The sequence below is a fragment of the Acipenser ruthenus genome, chromosome 1 (assembly GCF_902713425.1).
Source record: "Acipenser ruthenus chromosome 1, fAciRut3.2 maternal haplotype, whole genome shotgun sequence".
Lineage (NCBI taxonomy): Eukaryota > Metazoa > Chordata > Actinopteri > Acipenseriformes > Acipenseridae > Acipenser > Acipenser ruthenus.
Window position 1 is genome coordinate 91861519 of NC_081189.1, and position 21901 is coordinate 91883419.

The following is a 21901-nucleotide window of genomic DNA, read 5'->3' on the forward strand; positions in this document are numbered from 1 at the left end:
GACAAAGAGCCACAGCATTTCTGTTAAACTGGACATGACTCTTTTTCAACAGAAATAGTTTCTTGCTTGTAACGTGTTATAAAGGAATGCAATATAAATATAAACCTGGACAAGCCAATCGAGCAAGAAACCGAGCTAAATATTCATTGGCTCTGCTTGTATTAAGTAAGAAACTTTGCCTTTTGTGTTGTGATCCCCAAATGAGTGTGTGGATAATTGGGTGACAACACAGCTTCCCAGGCTTGATCTTCTGGCACAACATGGTACTAACGAATAATTCAACAGTAATGCTGCTCTGGCTGTTTGAGTGGACTCCTCTCCCAGTCAGAATAATAAACTAAACTCAGTGAAAGCCAATATAATGTTGTTGTTTATGGTTGTAAACATCATTACGGATGTACTCACCATGGCAGAAACCAAGGGGTCTGAACAACTTAAATTGGAGGCATACATTCCTCACTTTCTGCCCTCTTTGTAGCCTTTTTAACACCGTGTCACTCTGTGTGCTAAACGTGCATGATGTTTCTTTTACATTCAGTACAAGTCTTTGTAATGGCTTTTATGTTGGTTTTCTTTTTAATGCCCATGTAGTGTTCTTTGTAGTTTTTTTTCCCCTAATGTTGGCGCTCCACCTAGTGGATGCAAGCATCTACATACTGTTTATTCGTACAGCACTGTGCTACCGAATTTGTAATTACTTGCTGTGGGTAAAAGATTAAAATGCCTCCTTTTGAGATGCTAATCTTTAGCCTCCTCCAAAGCTGTTGTAATCGCAACATCTGGGTTTTGAAATGACTGTGTTGTGAGTCGACGTCAGAGCACTATCTGCATAATACTTTGACAGAAATCGCCGTATTGTATTGGTCGCCTTGGTGACCCGTAGTTGAGGAGAACCCGGAAGTTCTGACAGTTGATAATACTGCAGGTACAAACCAAGTCAGTATCTGGTGTTTAAATTAACTTCTAGGAGTTTACATGTTACTAATTTTGAAGCCGTGCTCTTGTTTTGTCTTATTTAAGTAATATACTGTGAACAGGTATATCAAGAGCAACTTGTGCATGCAGGAAATACTACAAATGTGTACAGAATAAATACCTGCAGTGCAAATGTACAGGCGCAAGTTGGTCGAAATTCGTCTAGGGTGAGGTTTAAAAGGGAGTTTTTTTTTTCCAGTTGTTCTTTTTTCAGCGTTTTTTTTTAAATCTCTGCATACAACTAAGCCAGAAAATGAAAATCCGTTCGTCTGTTTTTGCTTCTTTTTGTTTGATAATGGAAGTATTTGGGATAGCACTTTTTCTCCGAGGATACTTCCCACTTCCTGTCAAGTCTTCCATTTCAGCAAAGAGCAAGGTGGCAGATCTCCCGACAGAACCTTTGGCAGGTAAGAAATTAAAAATACGCGGTAACACACCAGGAATTACTGAACAGTATAGAATAGAGACGTGTTTACTATGACCTCACACTTACCATGCAACCTCACAAAAACTGAACCCCAAACAGAATCCTAAGGTGAGTCATTTGGGTAATAAAATGTGTATAACATGTGCATTGAAGACAAAAAGGAAACTTGCTTAAACTGAGATCTTTTCCGTAGAAGCAAATGTTGTAATCCAATACACATTTCCTTTGGGGAAATAAATCAGGTTCCAACACAGGACATACAGGTGCTTCTTGTGTTGGAACATATGTATATTCTCCAATTAAAAAGGATTTAAAAACCAAAAGGAAAATGCTTCTCATTATTGTCATTTTATTTTGCCTCTGTTGTTTTAGGTAATGTCGCAAACTGGACCAAGATTCCGCCTCCATTGTTTAAAAGAGTTGTCATCGTGCTGATAGATGCACTCAGGGAAGATTTTGTGTTTGGACCCAAAGGAAAACAGTTCATGCCCTACACGAGTCATCTGGTGGAGCGAGGGCCATCTCACAGCTTTGTTGCTAAAGCAAGGGCACCCACTGTCACCATGCCTCGTATCAAGGTAAGGTTAATTTTGAATCAATAATTCACATTCGGTTAAGTTTGGTAAGCATGTTGACTGTAAGTACATGTACAGTATAATAACTGTAAAACGACTCTTCACAATTTTTTTATGTGCAAGTCAGATGTAATAAGGGAGCACTGTACAACATTTCACTGTACACATATTTTGCTACTGCGGCCTATGTAAGCTTAACAGCAAAGCAAATAATAATGAGCTGTAGTCATGATAATGAGGGTCGCAATGAGCCCCGCCTGTGCATCGGGCTAGTTAGTGGCCACACTTACAGCTCAGAGGTGAGGTGAGTTAGGAGTACAGAGAGCAGTAGGCTCTGTATAAGATTTGTGGAGCACAAAAATCAAACCAAACCAAAAAATATGTCAGAGGAAGGGCAGCAAATCCTCTTGACGCACAGAAAAGAAAATAAGTTTTCTGAGGAGGAGCGGAGAGACCTTACGTCTGAGGTCACTCAGCATGAAATTAAGTTATTTGGAAAAGCCTCAGCCAACATGAGTCATGCTACCAAAGAGGCCATATGGTACTCTATAGTAGAGAAATTCAATGTTGTCAGTGTTACCAGAAGGACAGTCATCCAGGTGATAAAAAGGTGAAATTCAGCTGTTAGGTCTAGGATGATAACGCCTTACTACCTTGTCCGCCTTGCCCCTCTCCTCTGGTTTTCCTGCCTGTCCTCAATAAGAGCCAAGTGTTGCCACATCAGGCAGTGTACCACAGCAGCCATCCTGAGGCCAATTACAGGTCTCTGTAGGTGTGTGGTTTTATACAGCTCTTAATTACTCACTTCTACAATGGTTTGTATCTTGTAAGAAGAGGTGCAAAGTTTTTGGAGGGTCAGCAATTGCCCAAGTGCAAGGCATAATCCTTACATATCATTATAATGTTTGTGCCTGCTTAGTATTCCAGATCTCTGCCCAAATCCATGCTCTTTTCTTTGTTTGAATACATTTCAATATTATTTAAATGAATTAATAATAGCAAAGTGCTACTTTGATAGCGGGTGCTGAACGGCAGGTGAAAAACATTCTTTACATAAGCTGAATTTAATGGCCACTAAAGTCCCACTTTATGGCCGCTAAACATGGTTTGCGCGTGCAAAACACTGATTTTGGCAGCAATATGGATGTTATGCAGATGCAATAAACTTTATTTACCCTTACATAAGCCCCACAACATGGTATTCTTTGCAGATTGTATGAGTTATAGTGTACAGTTTACAACAACCCTAATTTTGTAGTAAATCATTCCATGGAGTCAGTTACCACACATTATTGAAAGGATGTTTGTTTCATATGTATTTTGAGTTTGAAGCCATGGTGTCATTTTTTTGTGACAACTAGATATTCCATAAGTAATGAAATGCAGTAAAGGTGTAGTAAAGGTGTTCACCATGTGTGTTTTTAAAGCTTCATTTCTCAGAAGTTTGTACTACAGTGGCATATATACTGTAATATACTTTAAAACAAACAAGATGAGACTGTTTGCTCATGTACTGTTACTTCATCTGCCTCCATGGTTGCATTTATATAAACCAGAATAAAAACAATAGCAATATCCCTAAGCATAATTTAATCCATAATGATGATCTCAGTTAATATGAAGACAGTCTGGCACTTTAAAACTGAATGTTTCAAAGTGCTATTTTTAGGGTATTTTTAAAGAGAAATTTTCTGTGTTTTCTGTGATTTGCCAGAAGGTGGCATTGCAACTCAAGTTCCACTTCAGAATATAGAGCATGTTTATTAACTGAAAACTAATGATGCAATTTAAAATCCAGATAACACAAATAAACATTCCAGGAACCAAATAATTTGTTCACTGATACAAAATCTATGCTCATATTTTACCTCAAGGTGGTTCTTTCTTTTTTTCAGGTCATAATATCCTGTTCTTTACACAGAGAATGCCCATCTGAACATTTTATAAATTAAGACCAAAGTTGTTGGAAGATAAAAGGTTGAAAGGTTTAGCTTAAGGCAGTTGATCCGCATAAAAAGTCACAGTGAGATGTGTAAAACCTGGTTATAGTACTTTTAAAACCCTTGTTTAAGTGAGACTGATTTTTCACCTGTAACATCAGAAACATTTATAAGGTACTACGGGGTTACTTTGTTCAACCTGTACTCCACTGGGGTAAGCTGGATTTATAAAAGCGGTTTTACAGCACTGTAGAATCAAGGTGGATTTCCTGGTCCTGTAAAATGCTCTTGAGAAATCCAGCTGTAGTAGGCAGACTAAGTTTTAGCTTCAGCAGTGTAATGTAGACTCATTTTAAGTTTGGCTGTAGCTCTGTCTTTTCCTTGGTCAAGAAGAGAAAGCAAACATAAATAAAGTGCAAATGTATTTATTTGCTCCTACAGATAGGCAAAAGATTTGCAGTAAATGCTATCCATGTATTCATGTAGAATGATTGAGAGATTTGTTCTTCATTTTGGGTTTCCCCAATGGTGACTGCACATGGGAGTGTTCGATCAGTCTTAAATGGGCCATTACAGGGGCCTCAACTGGGTTAATGGGGAATAAATGGCCCACTCCCAGTCATTTGTCTTTCCTAGGAGTTACAGATGACCCCCAAGCACAGCAAACCAGCAGAGGTGGTTCAGTCACTAGATAGTACAGAAAAGTTTATTACCTTTGTACTGTTTTTTTTCCATGTTTAATGTATTAAATAAGGGAACAAGAGAAACGCAAAAACAAGCAACTATTGGATCAAGTAAAAATTACATTACGTAATATAGACTATTGAACATATTGTAAAGAAATGAGTCCCACACTAAACCATGTTTCAGTGTGGGACTGATTTCTAAACTTGTATCCCCTTGTCTTTTAGCCTGAAATTTGCTATTTGTTATTTCCAAGACAGATCATGTCTTCTGAAAATGTCACTGTAACAGGGTGATGTGTTACATGTGTGGGTCGTCACTGAAGAATAATAGGGGGTGCAACGAAGGGCACTTTTTGACCTTCGAAGGTTCGGAACACAATACCGAAGGAAGGTTTGAACCTTGATGGTACTAATTTGCATAATTTACTGGTGACGTCACCATAGCTATAGTTTATACTTGGTTGAAAATCATCCTATTTTACAGGTAATCCATATAAATGGAATAAAACATTCACATGTACAGTGCTCCCTCGCTATAACTCCCGACCGCTGTTTAGCCAGGCCATTTATAGTTTAAAAACTGCAAATTAAAATGATCCACGAGTGGGAATGTTACCTTTTAGTTTTTTTTGTAAAAATGTAGCGTTGATTACATGGTGCTTTATGCATGGTTAATTCACAGAAAGTTACATTTTTGTTTCACTATGTGTGCATTAATAGAGAGGGAGTTATTTTATTTTGTATTTTAGTCAGATGTGTGTTGTGTGTCCCGCGGTGCCCCCCCACCCCCGTTTATAACACTCTTTGGTTATAACGCTCATATTGTGTGTCCCCCAAGCCCCGCGTTATAGCGTGGGAGCACTGTAGTTTAAAAATGTGTTATATAGAACAGTAATCATGTTTTTATAATTTAAATAAAAATACACACATTTTATTTACACGTAATTGATGCTTCTTGCGATATACACAGTAAGCTTGCATTGCAGCTGCACCAACTGCAGCGGACTTAAGAAAAACAAAGCTTTATTTAACAGTCACTGTTCCAAGCAGGTTATCAGTCACAGTCACATTTTACTACTACTACAAATATTATAAAAATACCAATAATAATATTAACTTACGCTTGTCCAGTGACCCCCGAGATTGGTTGTGGCTCCATGATACGAGTTGCTTGCGCAGTTTGCATTCAACTTTTTTTTGGGTCATCTGTACATTTAACAAAAATATCCCAGACAGCAGAGGGGTTTTGAGACATTTCTTTCAATACAGCTTATGCTATACAACGCTTTGCTGTCGAGATGGCGAATGAAGAAATTAAAGGTTTGCCTCTGAATAGCATGAGCTGGAGGGCGGAGGGGTGGATGGTGCTCAGTTTTCGAAATGAAAATTATTAGTGTTGGCGTATATTTTGTATGTTTCAAACATATTCTACCAATCACTTCTCTTACACTTCTTGTACACTAGGGGCTCTATGTACTAATATTACTTACGTGTTCGTAAATACTGCAAATTCTCCGTCCTTCGTAGAATTTCTGCGTGCGATTTACTAAGCAGCTCTTTTTTGTGAATAACTATCGTAATTTCACTGTAAGTTTACGAACAGCATAAATTACTGCTCATTATCCAGGAGAGATCAGAGTTTGCATCTCATTATACATAGATTCGCAACGCTGCAAGTCAAAATTTAGAACTTCCGAAAGTAAAGATTACAATGTAATACTAGTGTAGTGCAAACAGACCCTGGGCACAGCGAAAACAAACCAAAATGTAATCTAAAAGAAAGAGTCCCCAAAAACAGAAAGCATGAATAAAACTAAGCTTGTTATATATATATATATATATATATATATATATATATATATATATAATATATTATATGTTTAACATGGTACATATGCACTGTAATTCTGTACCCTAACCATGCTTCCCTACATGCTTCCAGTGCTTTAATTTAAGAATATCGCAGAAAACTTTTGTTTCAGTCTATGTATATTTTAGTTGTGTAAAGGGAATAAGTACAGTAGCCTACATACAGCAGGCTACGGAGGTAAATACTTTTTGCCATGTTTCATTTGTCTATGCACTACGTCAGTAACTTTAATTTCTAACAGGTACTGTACAGTATTATTGTTCAGTCAACACCTGCCCCCCGCCGTGCTGTGCTCCGACTGTAGGCAATTTGAGAAAATACTGAATATATGCGAGCTCTTTCTAGTTGTTTGGCTTGGATTTTAGTATCAGAGCTATAGTTTCTTGCACTGTCCATGTAATTTAGGGGTTACCATGTTTGCAGAGTGAAACACTAACTAAATAACAGTATATAATGATACAATAATACAGTAACTTAAATGAACATAGAGTGTGTGTATTGCAGATGATAACAACTACGTATTTTCTTTATATTGTCATCTCATAACATGTTAAATGTACAAAAAGCCAGATTTAAAAAAATAGATCAGATATTACCATTTAAATGTGATAAACACAGAATCAGAATGATTAAACAAAAGAATCCATAACACAACCAAATGAACTACTCTGCTATTTTCTTGCTGAGCACACCGATGCAGTTTTGTACTTAAACAAGGGACGGCTTCACAATTTTACTGTTTCTGACGGGACAAAAAATGAAGGCTGTTTTTGCTCTACTTGCTTTCAAACTACGAGTAAAATGTTTACTTCTGTGTGGTGTTACCTATATATTTTGTTTTGATTATGTGAAACATCTCGTGGTTTCTGTTTAATATTTTTCCTACCTAAAAGCAATTAGAAGGAGCACCGTATCACAGTCTATCATTCTACTACCAAGTAATAAAGTGGAATAGTTGTATGCTTTATGTAAGTTTAAAATAAAGCACATATAAAATAAACCAAAATAAAATGTATATATTGCCATTGCTATTTAATATAGACTATTAATAAATACATTTTTGGGGGGTTCTTTAACAGGCACAAACTGAAGTCTTAATCAGCAAAAAATGATGATACATCAAGCGTAAGCGCGAAATGTTGATATTATAATGAGATTTGTACATTTGCATACGAAAGTACTTTGAAACGAACAGTCGTAATGAAACTAAGTTACGGGAGTAAAAATCACTTGAATGCATCTCGGGTAAGTCTACAAAGTCACAAAAACCTACGAAAAGTCAAGATACGAAAGAAAAATCAATGATACATAGAGCCCTAGGTATTCAGCACATGTTTTACTGAAGCATAACAACTGTTATAGGTACCGCCCCAGTGCTTTGGATTCCATACACGACAGCAGCACCGTATGGAGTTGCTACGATTTGGTAGTGGATTTTAATACAACAACTTTAGTTTACGTAATATGCATTATACAAATCAAAGGAGTCCCGACTTTCTCAAAGAGACTCTTGTCTCTTCACACGGCCCCAGCTGGACAATGCCTTCACGAGCACCATCTTGGAATGGAAGGGTTTTGTGTATTATTTCCTGCAGAACTGACATTTTTCTCCTTGATGTAAACAAAGCTGTCACTCAGCGCCTGTCTGTGTGTCAATGGCATTGTAGGGCAAAGGGTTGGACTGAAGTTTGAATAAAAGTTGTCACCTACCCCTCATCTGGCAACTTGCCAAAAGTCAGTTAGGTGCTCCTGGTGTTTTTTTCTTGAAAGCCCTATCCATTACAAGTTGAAGGAGGTGCTGCACATGATGGTAATGTTTTTAAGTTGAGCCCAGGGTGATTTTTCTGGTCAGGATCACTTTTTCACTTTAGGTTGACCTTTGCCAAGTCACAACTCGAAAATAAAATAATAAAAAAAAAAGATTAGCATTTCTGACCTCAGTGGGGCCAAAACCCCCAGGTGAATTTTTCTAGCAAAATCCGAGACGGTCGAGCAACAAAATGCCCCTTTTCTGGTTGAGTTGGTGTGGAATGACCAGGTATAGTGTACAAACAGCAAAGCGTTGCAAAACAGTACGTTCACAAACGGAGCAACAGGCATTTTTTATTTTTAGTGGAGACTTATTCACCTGTTTTTACCTTGAATAATCGACTCAAATTTGACGTTATTCAACCCCTAGTCTGAAGTTCAAACTACTGTCCTTTTTATAGGAGTACTAAAGTATGGAGGAATTTATTGAATAATTTAAACATGATTGTGGGGTACTGTAGCTTATAGCCTATGTAAATCATTATCAATGCACAACCATGTGTAATATAAAGTACTTCTAAACCATCTTTGAGACAAATACAAAAAAATAATTCACCCCTGGAGTAGAATTTTAACAATATATTCACAGAGACTGCATACCAGAATCAACCATGAAATAACTTTTTTAGTGCTTGATTTATCTGACGCAACTAAGTGGAAATCATACTCCTACATTATTGACCAATGCTTTTAATGTGCATGCAACAGAAGCACTTTTACAGGACATAATACTTTCTGTATTTCTGTTTGACGGTTTTAGAATGATCGACTCTGCACCTTCAACATCACTACATCTTTTGGTTTTTATTTGTGTCACCAAGTTACAAGGGCAGAAAAAGTTTAATCACACAGACATTATTAGTACCCATCAATATTAAATCTGAGTAGTATTTCTAGTATTTTGCGGTTGTTAAAAATCTTTTGGCACTTGGGTTTAGTAAAATAATTTGAGCCATCCTGTCAAATGTCCAGTTTAGATAACATCACATCAGGAAGTTTCTGTGAAAAATGTAGTGCTTGTAGAACAGGGATGGACAATTCTTCTAGACTATGTATTTTTTCAACCATGTTAATTATTTAATTAATGCAATAAAACCTCTATGACCCAAAGCAGTTCATTCATTAAACCGAGTTAAATGGCCTTCTAGTTGCCCAACCCTGCATGAGAAGTTAGCGGTTGAATGTATTATACTTTTCCTTAATATCAAGAGCATCGGAAGTCACACACATAGGCCTAAATGTAATACAGTACTGTAACATTTCCAGTCAACACCTTCTTCAGATATTGTCCATGATTTTGTCATCTTCATAAGTTGTTATCCCTTGGATGTTAGTGTATGACAAACTTTTGTTAGAACAAACACTTCAACATAATATCAATAAAGATCACTCAGCAGAAGAAAAGGGTCACTCATTTTTATATCTTTGTGAGTGGGTATGTATGTTGCATTTATTTTGTTTGTGTTATTGTACCAATATTGCTGCAAACTTTACCTGTCATATATATTTATAAATCAATGTTTTTTTGTTTTTTTTTAATTCTGGTAGGCACTGATGACTGGAAGTATTCCAGGTTTCATTGATGTAGTCATGAACCTGAACTCCCCTGCACTATTGGAGGATAATCTGATGTGGCAAGCCAAAAATGCAGGGAAGAAAATGGTGTTTTATGGAGACGACACTTGGCTGAGACTGTTCCCAAAGCACTTTATGGAGCAGGATGGGACAACCTCATTTTTTGTGTCCGATTACACAGAGGTAAGATATTTCACATAATAGTAATTGAGACTCAGAGTAAATGCTGTGCTTTAGGGTGGCAAGCTTGTTTTTGTTGCTTTTTAAGATTATATAAAATGTAAATAAAGTGCCAGTGGGATGCTTTGCTTTTGTTCAGTTCTAGAAAGTTAACTTTTGTTCAAATTTGGCTGATCTTCCCTCAAAGGTAAAACGAGTCAAGCAATTCAGTCACGGCCATAGAATTGAATTTAAGTCCTTCCCAATCTAAATATAGAGCCCTCCATGACACTTGTTTCTTGTAGCAGTGTGACCCTGGTGGCTTGTGGGTGACATCAGACCAGGAAATAGACACGCACAGGACTGTGAAGTGAAGCGCTGTTGCACGTATTTAATAAATGAAATAAGAAACAAAAACACAGTTTAAAATAAATAAACAGTTACACAAAACACTGAACACAAAACAAACAAGTATCATGCTGGTGTAAAACCAGCACGGGTAGCAATTGCTTATATTTTTACAGATCTTGCTGTCTCGCTGTGAACACTTCACCTTGATGAGCGGCTGATCCGCTCTTTTATACAGCTGTGCCTGGCTTCGATTGCTTTTTAATCATTCAATCGAGCCCAGGCACAATCTGCACGTGAACTGATTTGGCAGGGAAGGCAATTAACCCTTCCCTGCCAACCTTAAACATCCGTGCACATCAAACATTCATTTTAAATAAGAACAACACAAACACGAAAAAAAACAAAATACGCACAGGGGCGAGGCGTCCCCTACCACAAGCAGTGAGGGTTTGTCATTCTGCAAGCTAGCACTGGTTTTAGTGGTTTAGTAGAATAGTCTGTGGTCTTAGCCAGAAAACAACGCCCTTGTATTCCGGAGGTGATCTCTTTTGAGTGAGATTTGTGTTAAAACAATCCAATGCCACTTTTGAGAAAAGAAGGGCATGGAGAAGGCAATACAGTACACATAAAAAAAAGATCTGATCTAATGCAAAAAGATAAAGCTGTGCACTCATACCTCTCAAACTTCTAGTAATTAATGCTGTCCATGAACCTGAATGTTTAGCAATTCTTATGTGCTGGTCATGTCCATCCTTGATTTTTGCATCAAGGATCCTGTTAGCACACATTTTTCTCAGTATATGTGTTAAACTTTTCTTTGGCCGATCAAGTTCCTTTCTGATGAAATGTGTTTACCAATAAAACACAATAGTGTATATCTTGAGTGATCATTTGAATGGCAAATGGTATACAGTACCACTTACCACAAAATTAAAATATGATTTATTGTTCAATGGGTGAGAATTGTGTTTTTACTGTATTTGTTGTACTGTATTCCCACAGTATGCAAATAGATGCACAGTTCATTCAAATAAATACAATAATATGATGTCTAAAAATCTGTTTGGGATGCAGTACTGTACAGATAACAGCGAGACATCATACAGTACCATACAATACAAATAACTTCTGTAAACTATGTGCTACAGTACTACTAAGTGTATTACAGTTGAACACTTGCTAGGCTTTAATGCAGCCACAAAATATTGCAAAATATCTTTGTATGGTGATGATTTAAGCAAAAGAACCTAACAGAGAGGGCTTTACCGTCTGGGTTCTTGTGCTATCAGAAAATGGCTATGATTTTATGCAGCACTAGTTTCAGTTGCTAATGAAAACAATCATTTTCCTCAATATTTCATATGTGGTCTGGTAGACTGCAGGCTTCGATATCCCAGTTAGAAATGGTTACATCAGAAGCTTTTGCAATATTAAAATTGAGTTTCTCCTGTATTTTAATTTTTTTTCTGAGACTGTTAATCTCAGGGTCATGTGCTGTAGCTTTAGCGGTGGACGCATTGTGTGTATTTGCAATAGCCTTAATAATAACTTTTACTTGCATGCAGCTTTTCTTCAGTTCAGGCACCTTGTACTCAAAGGCAAACATGGTTTGTGATCTGTTTGTTTTTATCTACCTTACATTAAGAAATATTATGAGTTTATCGACAAATTGATAACATAGTGCATCGCTATCAATGGTATCAATCCATTAATCAGCCCAAACCCAGTATTTTGTTACCCCTGCACCCAGTCCTTGTTTCAGAAAACCCCTTAGTCATGTACACCCACCCCTCATTATATTGCCCCTCGCTATACTGCGGATTCGGATATATCGCGGTCCTGGAGTTGGCTCCCCATTTTTACAGTCTAACTGTGCATGCTTTAGCTACAATATACATAAGCAGTTTCACTTAGAATTACTGTTCGTACTGCACATCACAAACAAAAATATACAAAACAATTAAAAACAAAGAATTAATATCGTACTGTTATCATATACACACGCATTGCACAATAACACAAAGCAGATTAAATATTTGTTTTTCTATGGGTCTCTCGCTATATCGCGGCCCTCAATATATAGCGGATTGAAATGACCAGAAACAAACAATAAGCAACCAGGCCTCTGCCCCTGACAAATTTCGTTCTGTTTGATATTTTATTTTAAAACACTGAAACTCAAAATCAATTATTGTAAGGTGACATTGGTTTTATGTTGGGAAATATTTTTAAGAAAAATAAAAAACTGAAATACCTTGCTTGCATAAGTATTCAACCCCCACACATTAATATTTGGTAGAGCCACCTTTCGCTGCAATAACAGCTTTAAGTCTTTTGGGGTAAGTATGTACCAGCTTTGCACACAGTGTCCGAGTGATTTTGGCCCATTCTTCTTGGCAGATTTGCTCCAGGTTGTTCAGGTTGGTTGGACGACGCTTGTGGACCGCAATTTTCAAATAGTGCCACAGATTCTCAATGGGATCGAGATCAGGACTTTGACTGGGCCACTGTAGGACATTCACCTTTTTGTTCTTGAGCCACTCCAATGTTGCTTTGGCCTTGTGCTTGGGATCATTGTCCTGCTGAAAGGTGAATTTCCTCCCAAGCTTCAGTTTTTTAGCGGACTGAAGCAGGTTCTCTTGCAGTATTTCCCTGTATTTTGCTCTTGAGACATGGGCAGTGTTAGGTTTGCGCCACACATAGCGCTTTGAGTTTTGGCCAAAAAGCTCTATCTTGGTCTCATCTGACCACAAAACCTTTTCCCACATCGCAGCTGGGTCACTCTCATGCTTTCTGGCAAACTCCAGACGTGCTTTCGGATGGTACTTTTTGAGTAACGGCTTCTTTCTTGCCACCCTCCCATACAGGCCAGTGTTATGCAGAGCTCTTGATATGGTTGACTGGTGCACCATTACTCCACTCCCAGCCACTGAACTCTGTAGCTCCTTCAAAGTGATTGTTGGCCTCTCTGGCTTCTCTCACAAGTCTCCTTCTTGTTTGAGCGCTGAGTTTTGAGGGACGGCCTTTTCTTGGCAGTGCCTGGGTGGTGTGATGCAGCTTCCACTTCCTGATTATTAATCCAACTGTGCTCACTGGGATATCCAAACACTTGGGTATTATTTTGTACCCTTTCCCTAATCTATGCATTTGTATTAATTTATCTCTAACTTCTGTAGAATGCTCTTTGGTCTTCATTTTCCTTCAGATTCACAGCCTGACCAATGATCCTTCAACAGTGGGGTTTTTATCCAGAAAATGTGACAGCAACTTTCATGGTTCACAGGTGGAGGCCAATGGTAAGGTAATTGTGTCCTCGTTAGGGCAATTTCTTTCATCGGTGTAAACTGGGAGCTTCCACAGCACAGGGGTTGAATACTTATGCAAGCAAGATATTTCAGTTTTTTATTTTTCTTAAAAATATTTCCAAACATAAAACCAATGTCACCTTACAATAATTGATTTTGAGTTTCAGTGTTTTAAAATAAAATATCAAACAGAATGAAATTTCAATGTACCATTTGTAATTCAGTAATATGAGAGAATTGGTCAGTGGTCTGAATACTCTTGCAAGGCACTGTATGTATGTGTGTATATGTGTGTATATATATATATATATATATATATATATATATATATAATATATATATATATATATAATATACTTTTGCACTGTAACTGTAAGAAAATTACAATCTAAAGCTTGTTTTGAGTGCTTCTGCCAAAAAGCCCTGATTTCGAATCTTGACATCTGTGACGTCACTAGAGGAAAACACAAACCATAAACCATAAACATGCATACATATGTCTATGGCATAAACAAAACGATCATACATACAGGCCTATTTCGCGATGGTTAAACGGTGCCAAAAATAAATTTCACCTCAGATAGGCGCAAATGAATGTATTGCATAAAAAAAAAGTACTGTATTCCGTGGAAGTAAAATCATCAAGTTACTCAGTGCACAACGCAATGATCACTTCTACAACACAGAACACGGAGACTGAAGCTTTTATTTTCATTGGTTTCTGGCAGGTACACATTTTATTTTTTCTCTTTTGTAAGACACTGGTACACAAGTTCACAAACACACGCAGACCTTTACAAAGACAGCTGTTCAAGAAGACAATCATCAAATGACCATTGATTCATTTTCCACTGACAACAGCGGAACCATTTAGAAACCGCAATACTTCTTTTTTTTTTTTTTAAACCAGCCTTAATTAAACAATTTCGTACCATTTACTTTTATATCAAAAATACATTTTTAAGTAGCTGCATCTATAAGACGCTTCATACAGATATAAAAATGATTACCATAGTTTTATTTTATTTTTTTTACCCTGTGCACTAGTGCTCAATACTACTAGGCTATCCACTGCACATAATCAGCTCTCTGCAAGTGTTGCATTTGTTTTTTCAGAGATCAGATATTATTATTATTATTATTATTATTATTATTATTATTATTATTATTATTATTTTTATTATTATTATTATACAATATACCATAATCAAATAAACTCCATGGCCCAAAACTACCCAAAGAAAATAAACATGAGCACGACTTTCATATTGCTGACTTAATAAAAACAATAACGTCTGAGTACTATAAACCAGTACAAACACAATGCTTGATATTGACGAGGTGCTGACCAGTATACGGTATTTACATGTAATGAAAGTAGAGTCTCTACGGCAATGCAAAAGTTCAAAACATTTTCAAAACGACTTCTAAGGTATTAATTAATAATTAATGTGAACCTGATGAAGACATGGTAGTGTCGAAACACGTAGTTTGTTTGTTTTTATAATCATGTTTTTAAATTAATAAAGATATTTTTTGAAGAAATAAACGGCAGGAGTTAAATAATTAATCCCTAAGAAGCAAGATGACAATAGTGCGACCATGAATGTCTCTACAGAAACTCTTTTTGGTAAGCCATCTAAACTGAAAGTTTGGCTGAAAAAGTTTTGAACTTTTGCATTGCTGTAGAGACTCTACTTTCATTATATATATTAGTCAGTATGTCAAATATATATTTTTTCTTTTCAGGTTGATAATAATGTAACAAGGCATTTGGATACCACATTAGAACGAGACGACTGGGATATCTTAATACTACACTACCTTGGATTGGACCATATTGGTCACCTGACTGGACCTCACAGCTCACTGATTGGACCTAAACTAACTGAAATGGATGACATCTTGAAGAAAATACATACATCTCTAATGTCTAAGGTACAACATACATTGTCAAATGCCAAATGATGGCTATATTTTTTGTATTTACTCTTTCCTCAGTGGTCTTTTAGTAGCTGTACTTGACTTGTCTTCTTCAGTGTACAGCTATGGGCAACAGTTTTGTATAACCATCGAATTTTAGGAGTCTCAAATGAGAGATCAGGATCAAAGATGACCCCCCAAATTCTTAATTTCTAGTTTAAGTTTTGAGGAGAAACTGCAAAGGTCAAGCTCATGTAATCCCACATTTCCTTTTAGTTGGTTCTGTGAGCCCACTAGCCTAACCTCTGTTTTATTTGAATTCAACATTAGAAAATTCTGTGACATCCAATGCTTGATGTCTGTAAGGCAAGTAGCTAATAACACCCAGCCATGCAGGATGTAATCTATGGAATCCAGTAGCCTAAAAAGTTAGAGTTAGAATCAGAATCAATGTCAACATGAAGGTTAAAATCACCCAATAAAAGAATCCTATCATATTTGATTGTCAATATAGATAGCAGATCCCCAAATTCAGTCAGTAAATAGTGGGTTTGACTTAGGTGGTTGATAAATAATTACAGTATGTTTAATGTCAAGGTTAAAACTTCAAAAGATGTATAACCTTCAACAATTTCCTGTTTGAGTCTAAGTTCAGTACAGAAAACAGTAGTACATTCACCTCCCCACCCAGTAGAGCGAGCTTTCTGGATAAAAGAAGTTAGGTGGAGATGCCTCAATCAGGGAAACATTGTCATTCGGTCCAAGCCAAGTTTCAGTTAAAGAGAGAATATCAATGTTGTAATTTTGAATAAAATCACTAATTAACGGAGCCTTATTAGACACAGATACCTGCATTAAATAAACCTAGGCGTAAATTGGTCCAATCGAGAGCATGTGATTGAGCAGGGGTGATAGGAATTTGACAAAGGTTACTGTAGCATACACCCCTGTGTTTACTCAGCGTGTAGCTGAGGGCTAGTGAGGGCATTGGAAATAACATGTATAATAGAGCTAATGGCAACATAGTAAGAAAAACAAAACAGGCACCTAAGGGTGACATTTTATGTAGATTAATTGTCACCCCGGCCTGGGGAACATTGCATTGTCAATTGTAAGGATGATTTGGGAATTTCTGTATGTGCTGTAGCCTCTCTGAAATCTAATTAGAGGTCTCCTACAGTACAGTAAAATATATCCCCATAGTCCATCAATGGAACACATATTGCTAATTAATATCTCATGATGTATATTCACATGAAGGAGGTATAAATTTAAACCTATCCCATGATATTTATAGCTACACCGCTTCAGGTAATCGATCATTGGAGTGAATGCTACATTCATCAAGTGCATGCTACTTTTTTTTTTTTTTTGCCGAAAATCATACCCTTTGTTGTTTAACATTAATTATGGGCTTAAGTTAAGGGGATATGCTTGTAAGGTATGATATACTTTATGAATAGTTGCATGAATCACTCTCAAATAGATGATAACTGATTATATCCAGACTGCAGCACTTAATATGCAGTGAAAATAGTGAGGATCCAGGATAGAGCCCTGCAGTATAGAACATAAACAGGGATTTGTAAATTAATGCTTTCTAGATAGGTTGTCATGGCTTAATTTTACATTTTGAGCAACTCTGGTTAAAGGTAGTTCCCCATTTTTCACATACAATTTTGGTTTCAACTGTGTCTAGGCTGGTCAATAAAATATTATTTATCATTATTATTTGTTTATTTAGCAGACGCCTTTATCCAAGGCGACTTACAGAGACTAGGGTGTGTGAACTATGCATCAGCTGCAGAGTCACTTACAATTACGTCTCACCCGAAAGACGGAGCACAAGGAGATTAAGTGACTTGCTCAGGGTCACACAATGAGTCAGTGGCTGAGGTGGGATTTGAACCGGGGACCTCCTGGTTATAAGGCTGTTTCTTTAACCACTGGACCACACTGCCTCTGTGGCAAATATGGCAGCTGCCTTTTATTGTAACCCCTCTCCAAGACATTAGTACCATCATCAAGCACAATTATCGTGCCTCTCTTTGTATCTATAAATTGATTGCTCACTGCCTTTTCAGCTATTTTGTTTCCCATCTAAAGACAGTACATTTGTTGGAAAGCTGTTTGTGTCATTAGCGGTTATGCTGAACCAGTTTTTGTTCAGACAGTTGTAGGAGTTAGGTTGTGCATGTTAATATGGAGCTACTTGACGGGTGAGCAATTTTTTAAAAACACTTTGCCCATTGACAAAATGCTTGAAAAATCTACTTGCCCCTTACCCGTCGCACAAAACACACACAAAAAGTAGAATATAACTTGTAAGATTTTGGTTTTATTTAACAGTGAACAAAATCAATCAACTAGTGATTAATAGGGGCGGATCTAGCCTTGTAGCTTGACTGGTTCACTAAATTCTTCAAGATACACAAAAGCTTCCCTGTGACCTCACCTCAACAAATTTATAACATACTTTAAGGAAGTGTTCCTTTCAGTGCAGTTTGGAACACATTTGCTAGTACATTTAAGTAACATAGTAAGAGTATAACTATAATAAGCAGCACTTGGGAGTTATTCAAATATAAAAATAGCTTCTGACTGTTTTCCACTTTCTCTAAGTTGAATCCAACTCCTTATGTACAGGTGTTTTTGTTTGTTGCAACACAGTTACGAACCAACATTCTTTCTCTGCACTACTCTCACTGAAAAATAAATGCAGTTATACATAAACACATTGCCATACAGTCTATTGTATTTAATAATAATAATAATAATAATAATAATAATAATAAAATATTGTACAGCTAATCTCATATATAGGCATTTCATTTCTATCGTTATAAACATATTTGTCAATCTTCATGTTTTAATAGTTTCACAAATTGATGGATTGCATGTCCAATAAATAACTAATACCGCTTCTGTTCAAATCTAGTAAAAAAATAAAAAGGTATTTTTTTATATATATAGCGTTTTAATCTAAAAAATGTTTAAATATGGTAAATAGCAAACTAGGTTTGCAACACTAAAATCGAAAGAAAAAAAAAAATCAGAGACTAGGGTTTGTGAACTCTGCAATAGCTGCAGAGTCACTTACAACAACATCTCGTCCGTAACCGGGGACCACCTGGTCACAGCCTCCTTATCTCGGATGGGGGGTCAGACTTAAGGAATAGAACAGGGCTTTACCATCTGGTAAGGCTTGCCTCGTGTCGGTAAATGTGTATGAGGGTTCTATTGCTGTTAGAAAATGGATACGTTCAAAATACATTTTTCGTGATTTTATGCAAGAAAACTTTGGCGATTGTTAAAGAGAGGTATACACCACAAATACCCGAACTGACACAGGAAGGGACTCACCACTTCCAACATTCAAATTATGAAAGGTATCCGTGGCTTACCGGTAGCTGTCAATTAAAAAAATATATACTGCTGAAGCTGTCTCCTGTTCAGTACAGAAAAGGTGATATGGAACAGCACTGGCTACAGCAATCTAGGATGTCTAACAAAGTCAGTGCAAAAACATGAGCGTTCCCAAAGTCACTTGCGAGCCACTGTTAGTCAAAACGAGTGTGAGGTTCTTAAACGCTTGATTGATTCTGTTGTTTACCTTGGCAAGCAAGAACTGGCATTGAGAGGGCCCGATGAAGGCACCAATTTCTCAAATAGAGGTAATTATTTGGAATTACTTTCTCTGATTTCTGTCGACGACAGCATGTTAAGCAATCGCTTGTCAATAGCTACAGTATTCTCGGGTAACTCTAACAAGATTCAGAACGAAAAAGCAGAAGTACAGGAAGCCAAGTACGAAGCTGTAATGGTAGATTAAACAACCGACGATGGAAACGCAGCTCAGCTGTCTTGTGTTTTCAGGTATGTGACTGACCGTGGCCCGAAAGAATGGTTGTTCTGTGAAATTGTGTTATATTTACTAAAATAAAGATAATAAAAATGCTTTCTAAAGACCAAATTCTGATTGGGCTTATTTATTTTATTTTTTTTAGATTCTGTTGATATTTTCGTATTACTATGCAGGACAGCCGCTAAAAGATTGTTACCTTTATTAAAAATATGCACAGATTGGGGTCCCAGAGTGGCTCATCCAGTTAAAGCGCTGCTGCGGGGAGCGCAGGATGAGTCATACAGCTTGGATGGCGCTGGTTCGCTGGGGGCTCCGAAGGGGGTGTCGCATTGGCTCTGACACTCCCAGCATATTCAGAGTGGATAAGAAGCAAGGCTGAACTCTCTTCTGGGAAGGTAGCATGCCCACTTCTACTCTGGATTTCTCGACGTAAAAGCAGTTCTGGCTTTAAGCTTGTGAGATCGGAGGACGCTCATATGCCCTCAGAACGTCGGTGGTGTGTGGTAACTTGCTGGGGTGAGGGGAAAAAACATAACTGAGCATTTCAAATTGGGGGAAAATAAACAAAAATAATAATAATTGGTAACTCTAAATTTATGAAAAAAAATAAAAAAATAAAAAATGTGCACGGATAAATCGACTGATTTAATCAACTAATGCCCATAAATTAACTGATCACAATTTTGAATCGAGTGACAGCCCTAAAAAAAGGTTTCAGTAATTTAACATATCTAGATGTCTTTATGTTAATGCTGCTCATCCTGTTTGTTCAGTAACTTGTTCACAGTGTTTTTTCATAAAGTTGTATTCAAAGCCACCTTCCTGGCTTTGTTGGAGAAGAGAATACTGACCTTTGTTGTTACTGTGATATGCTGAAATAAAGTTGCTGAAAGTAATCAGACTGCATCCAGTTGTTTGATTTCTTCAACTTGTCATTCAAACCGGAGATTAGTTGCCGTTGTGGTTGCTGTATTACTGCTGACAGCAAACACTATTCTTGATTTATTATTATTATTTTTATTTTTTTTGTAAAATGATATAAACTACAGTACATACATGGAGTCCCAGCTTTCAGTCTCAACCTTTCTGCTGCCTATTGTATTCATTTTGGGAAGACAGTTATTCAAAAGGTTTACAGAGCAGTCTTACCAGTGCCCTTGACAGGACTAATATGCCCATTTCCTGCCAGAGAAGTCCCTGGTCTGATTTAGTCTGGATATGTTGTTTACATGGCTGCTACAAGACATTGGAACTGAAACCAGTGAAGTGATGAAACAGCTGTGGTTAGCTGATAAAATGGGGTAGTCATGGAAACCTTAAATTCAGTATTAGGCACTGGCAGGAGTAATGAGAGGAATAGTCTGTAAATCCTGCAGGTAAAGAGGTTGTATTCAGAGTACAGTCAGAAAACAAATCTAATACAGCACAACAGTGATTGAGTAGCTTTGGTAATTTACTGTATGTTCTCTGATTCATTATCATAATTTACATTACAAATTAATTAATTTGTAATGATGTATAATACATCTTACTACTGTAAAAATAGTTTTATAGGTCGCACCGGCATAAAAGTCACTCCACCCTTTGAGACTTCAAGTTTAGGAAAACACAGTTTTTATGTTAAAATAACTTTTTTCAATAGATTTTTTTCACTACATGCTCAACACCGATAAATAAAGAAATACACAGGTTTAGTTTCAAAATAACCCTTGTTTGCAACATTTTATTCCATTAATAATTTTACTAAGGGTGGGCATCGATATGAAAATTGTACATTGATATTGCGCACGTATTTAGATATCGATAATATCAAAGTCTTCCCAAACACAGAAAAATATAATAACACAATTGCAATATGAAACATATATTCATGTTAACAGATATTTACATAAGAAAAGCAATAACTTAGTGATGTTTTGCTTCACACTATCCATGGAGAAAAACAAGGTCTTGTTATATTGTATTACTATTACATTCTATCATCAGCCACCTCAAAACTGAAATATTTATATACTTCACTGCGCACAGACTAGCCAATCCTGAAGTCATTTAATCTTCTCTGTGTATAAATGCACGACACATCTAAAAGTATTAAGTACGGTGTCATGCTGAATGTTGCATTATTTTGAGATGTGTTTTGATGTTTTAAAAGTACATCTCATTTATAATACCGAAAGTTCACATTTTAAAAATACATTAATAACAGTGCAAGTAATCGCATGGAAAAAATGCAATGAACCACACTGACGCATGCGCATATCTCACATTAATCCCAATAGTGCTTAATGCAGCATGCAAATAGCATTCGGTACCTTGCGAGCACGTTATGAATGGAAGAAAAAAAAAAAATATATACATATATCAAATTATTTAAGCTGATTTTCCTGTTTTATTATGTTTTTTTGTGTTGTTTGTTTTCAGGTGTGTATCCCTTTAAAAAA

General features: G+C 36.7%; 1 protein-coding gene across 1 annotated transcript in view; it reads left to right on the plus strand.

The window, feature by feature from the left end:
• Positions 1-846: 846 nt before the first annotated feature.
• pigg (phosphatidylinositol glycan anchor biosynthesis class G) overlaps positions 847-21901 on the plus strand; it is a 96476-nt gene continuing 75421 nt past the window's right edge. Inside the window, exons 1-4 of the mRNA XM_034034097.3 lie at positions 847-1382; positions 1775-1980; positions 9831-10040; positions 15422-15610. Coding sequence (XP_033889988.3) covers positions 1229-1382; positions 1775-1980; positions 9831-10040; positions 15422-15610 — 759 coding nt within the window. The 5' untranslated portion in view covers positions 847-1228. The remainder of the gene's footprint in view (positions 1383-1774; positions 1981-9830; positions 10041-15421; positions 15611-21901) is intronic.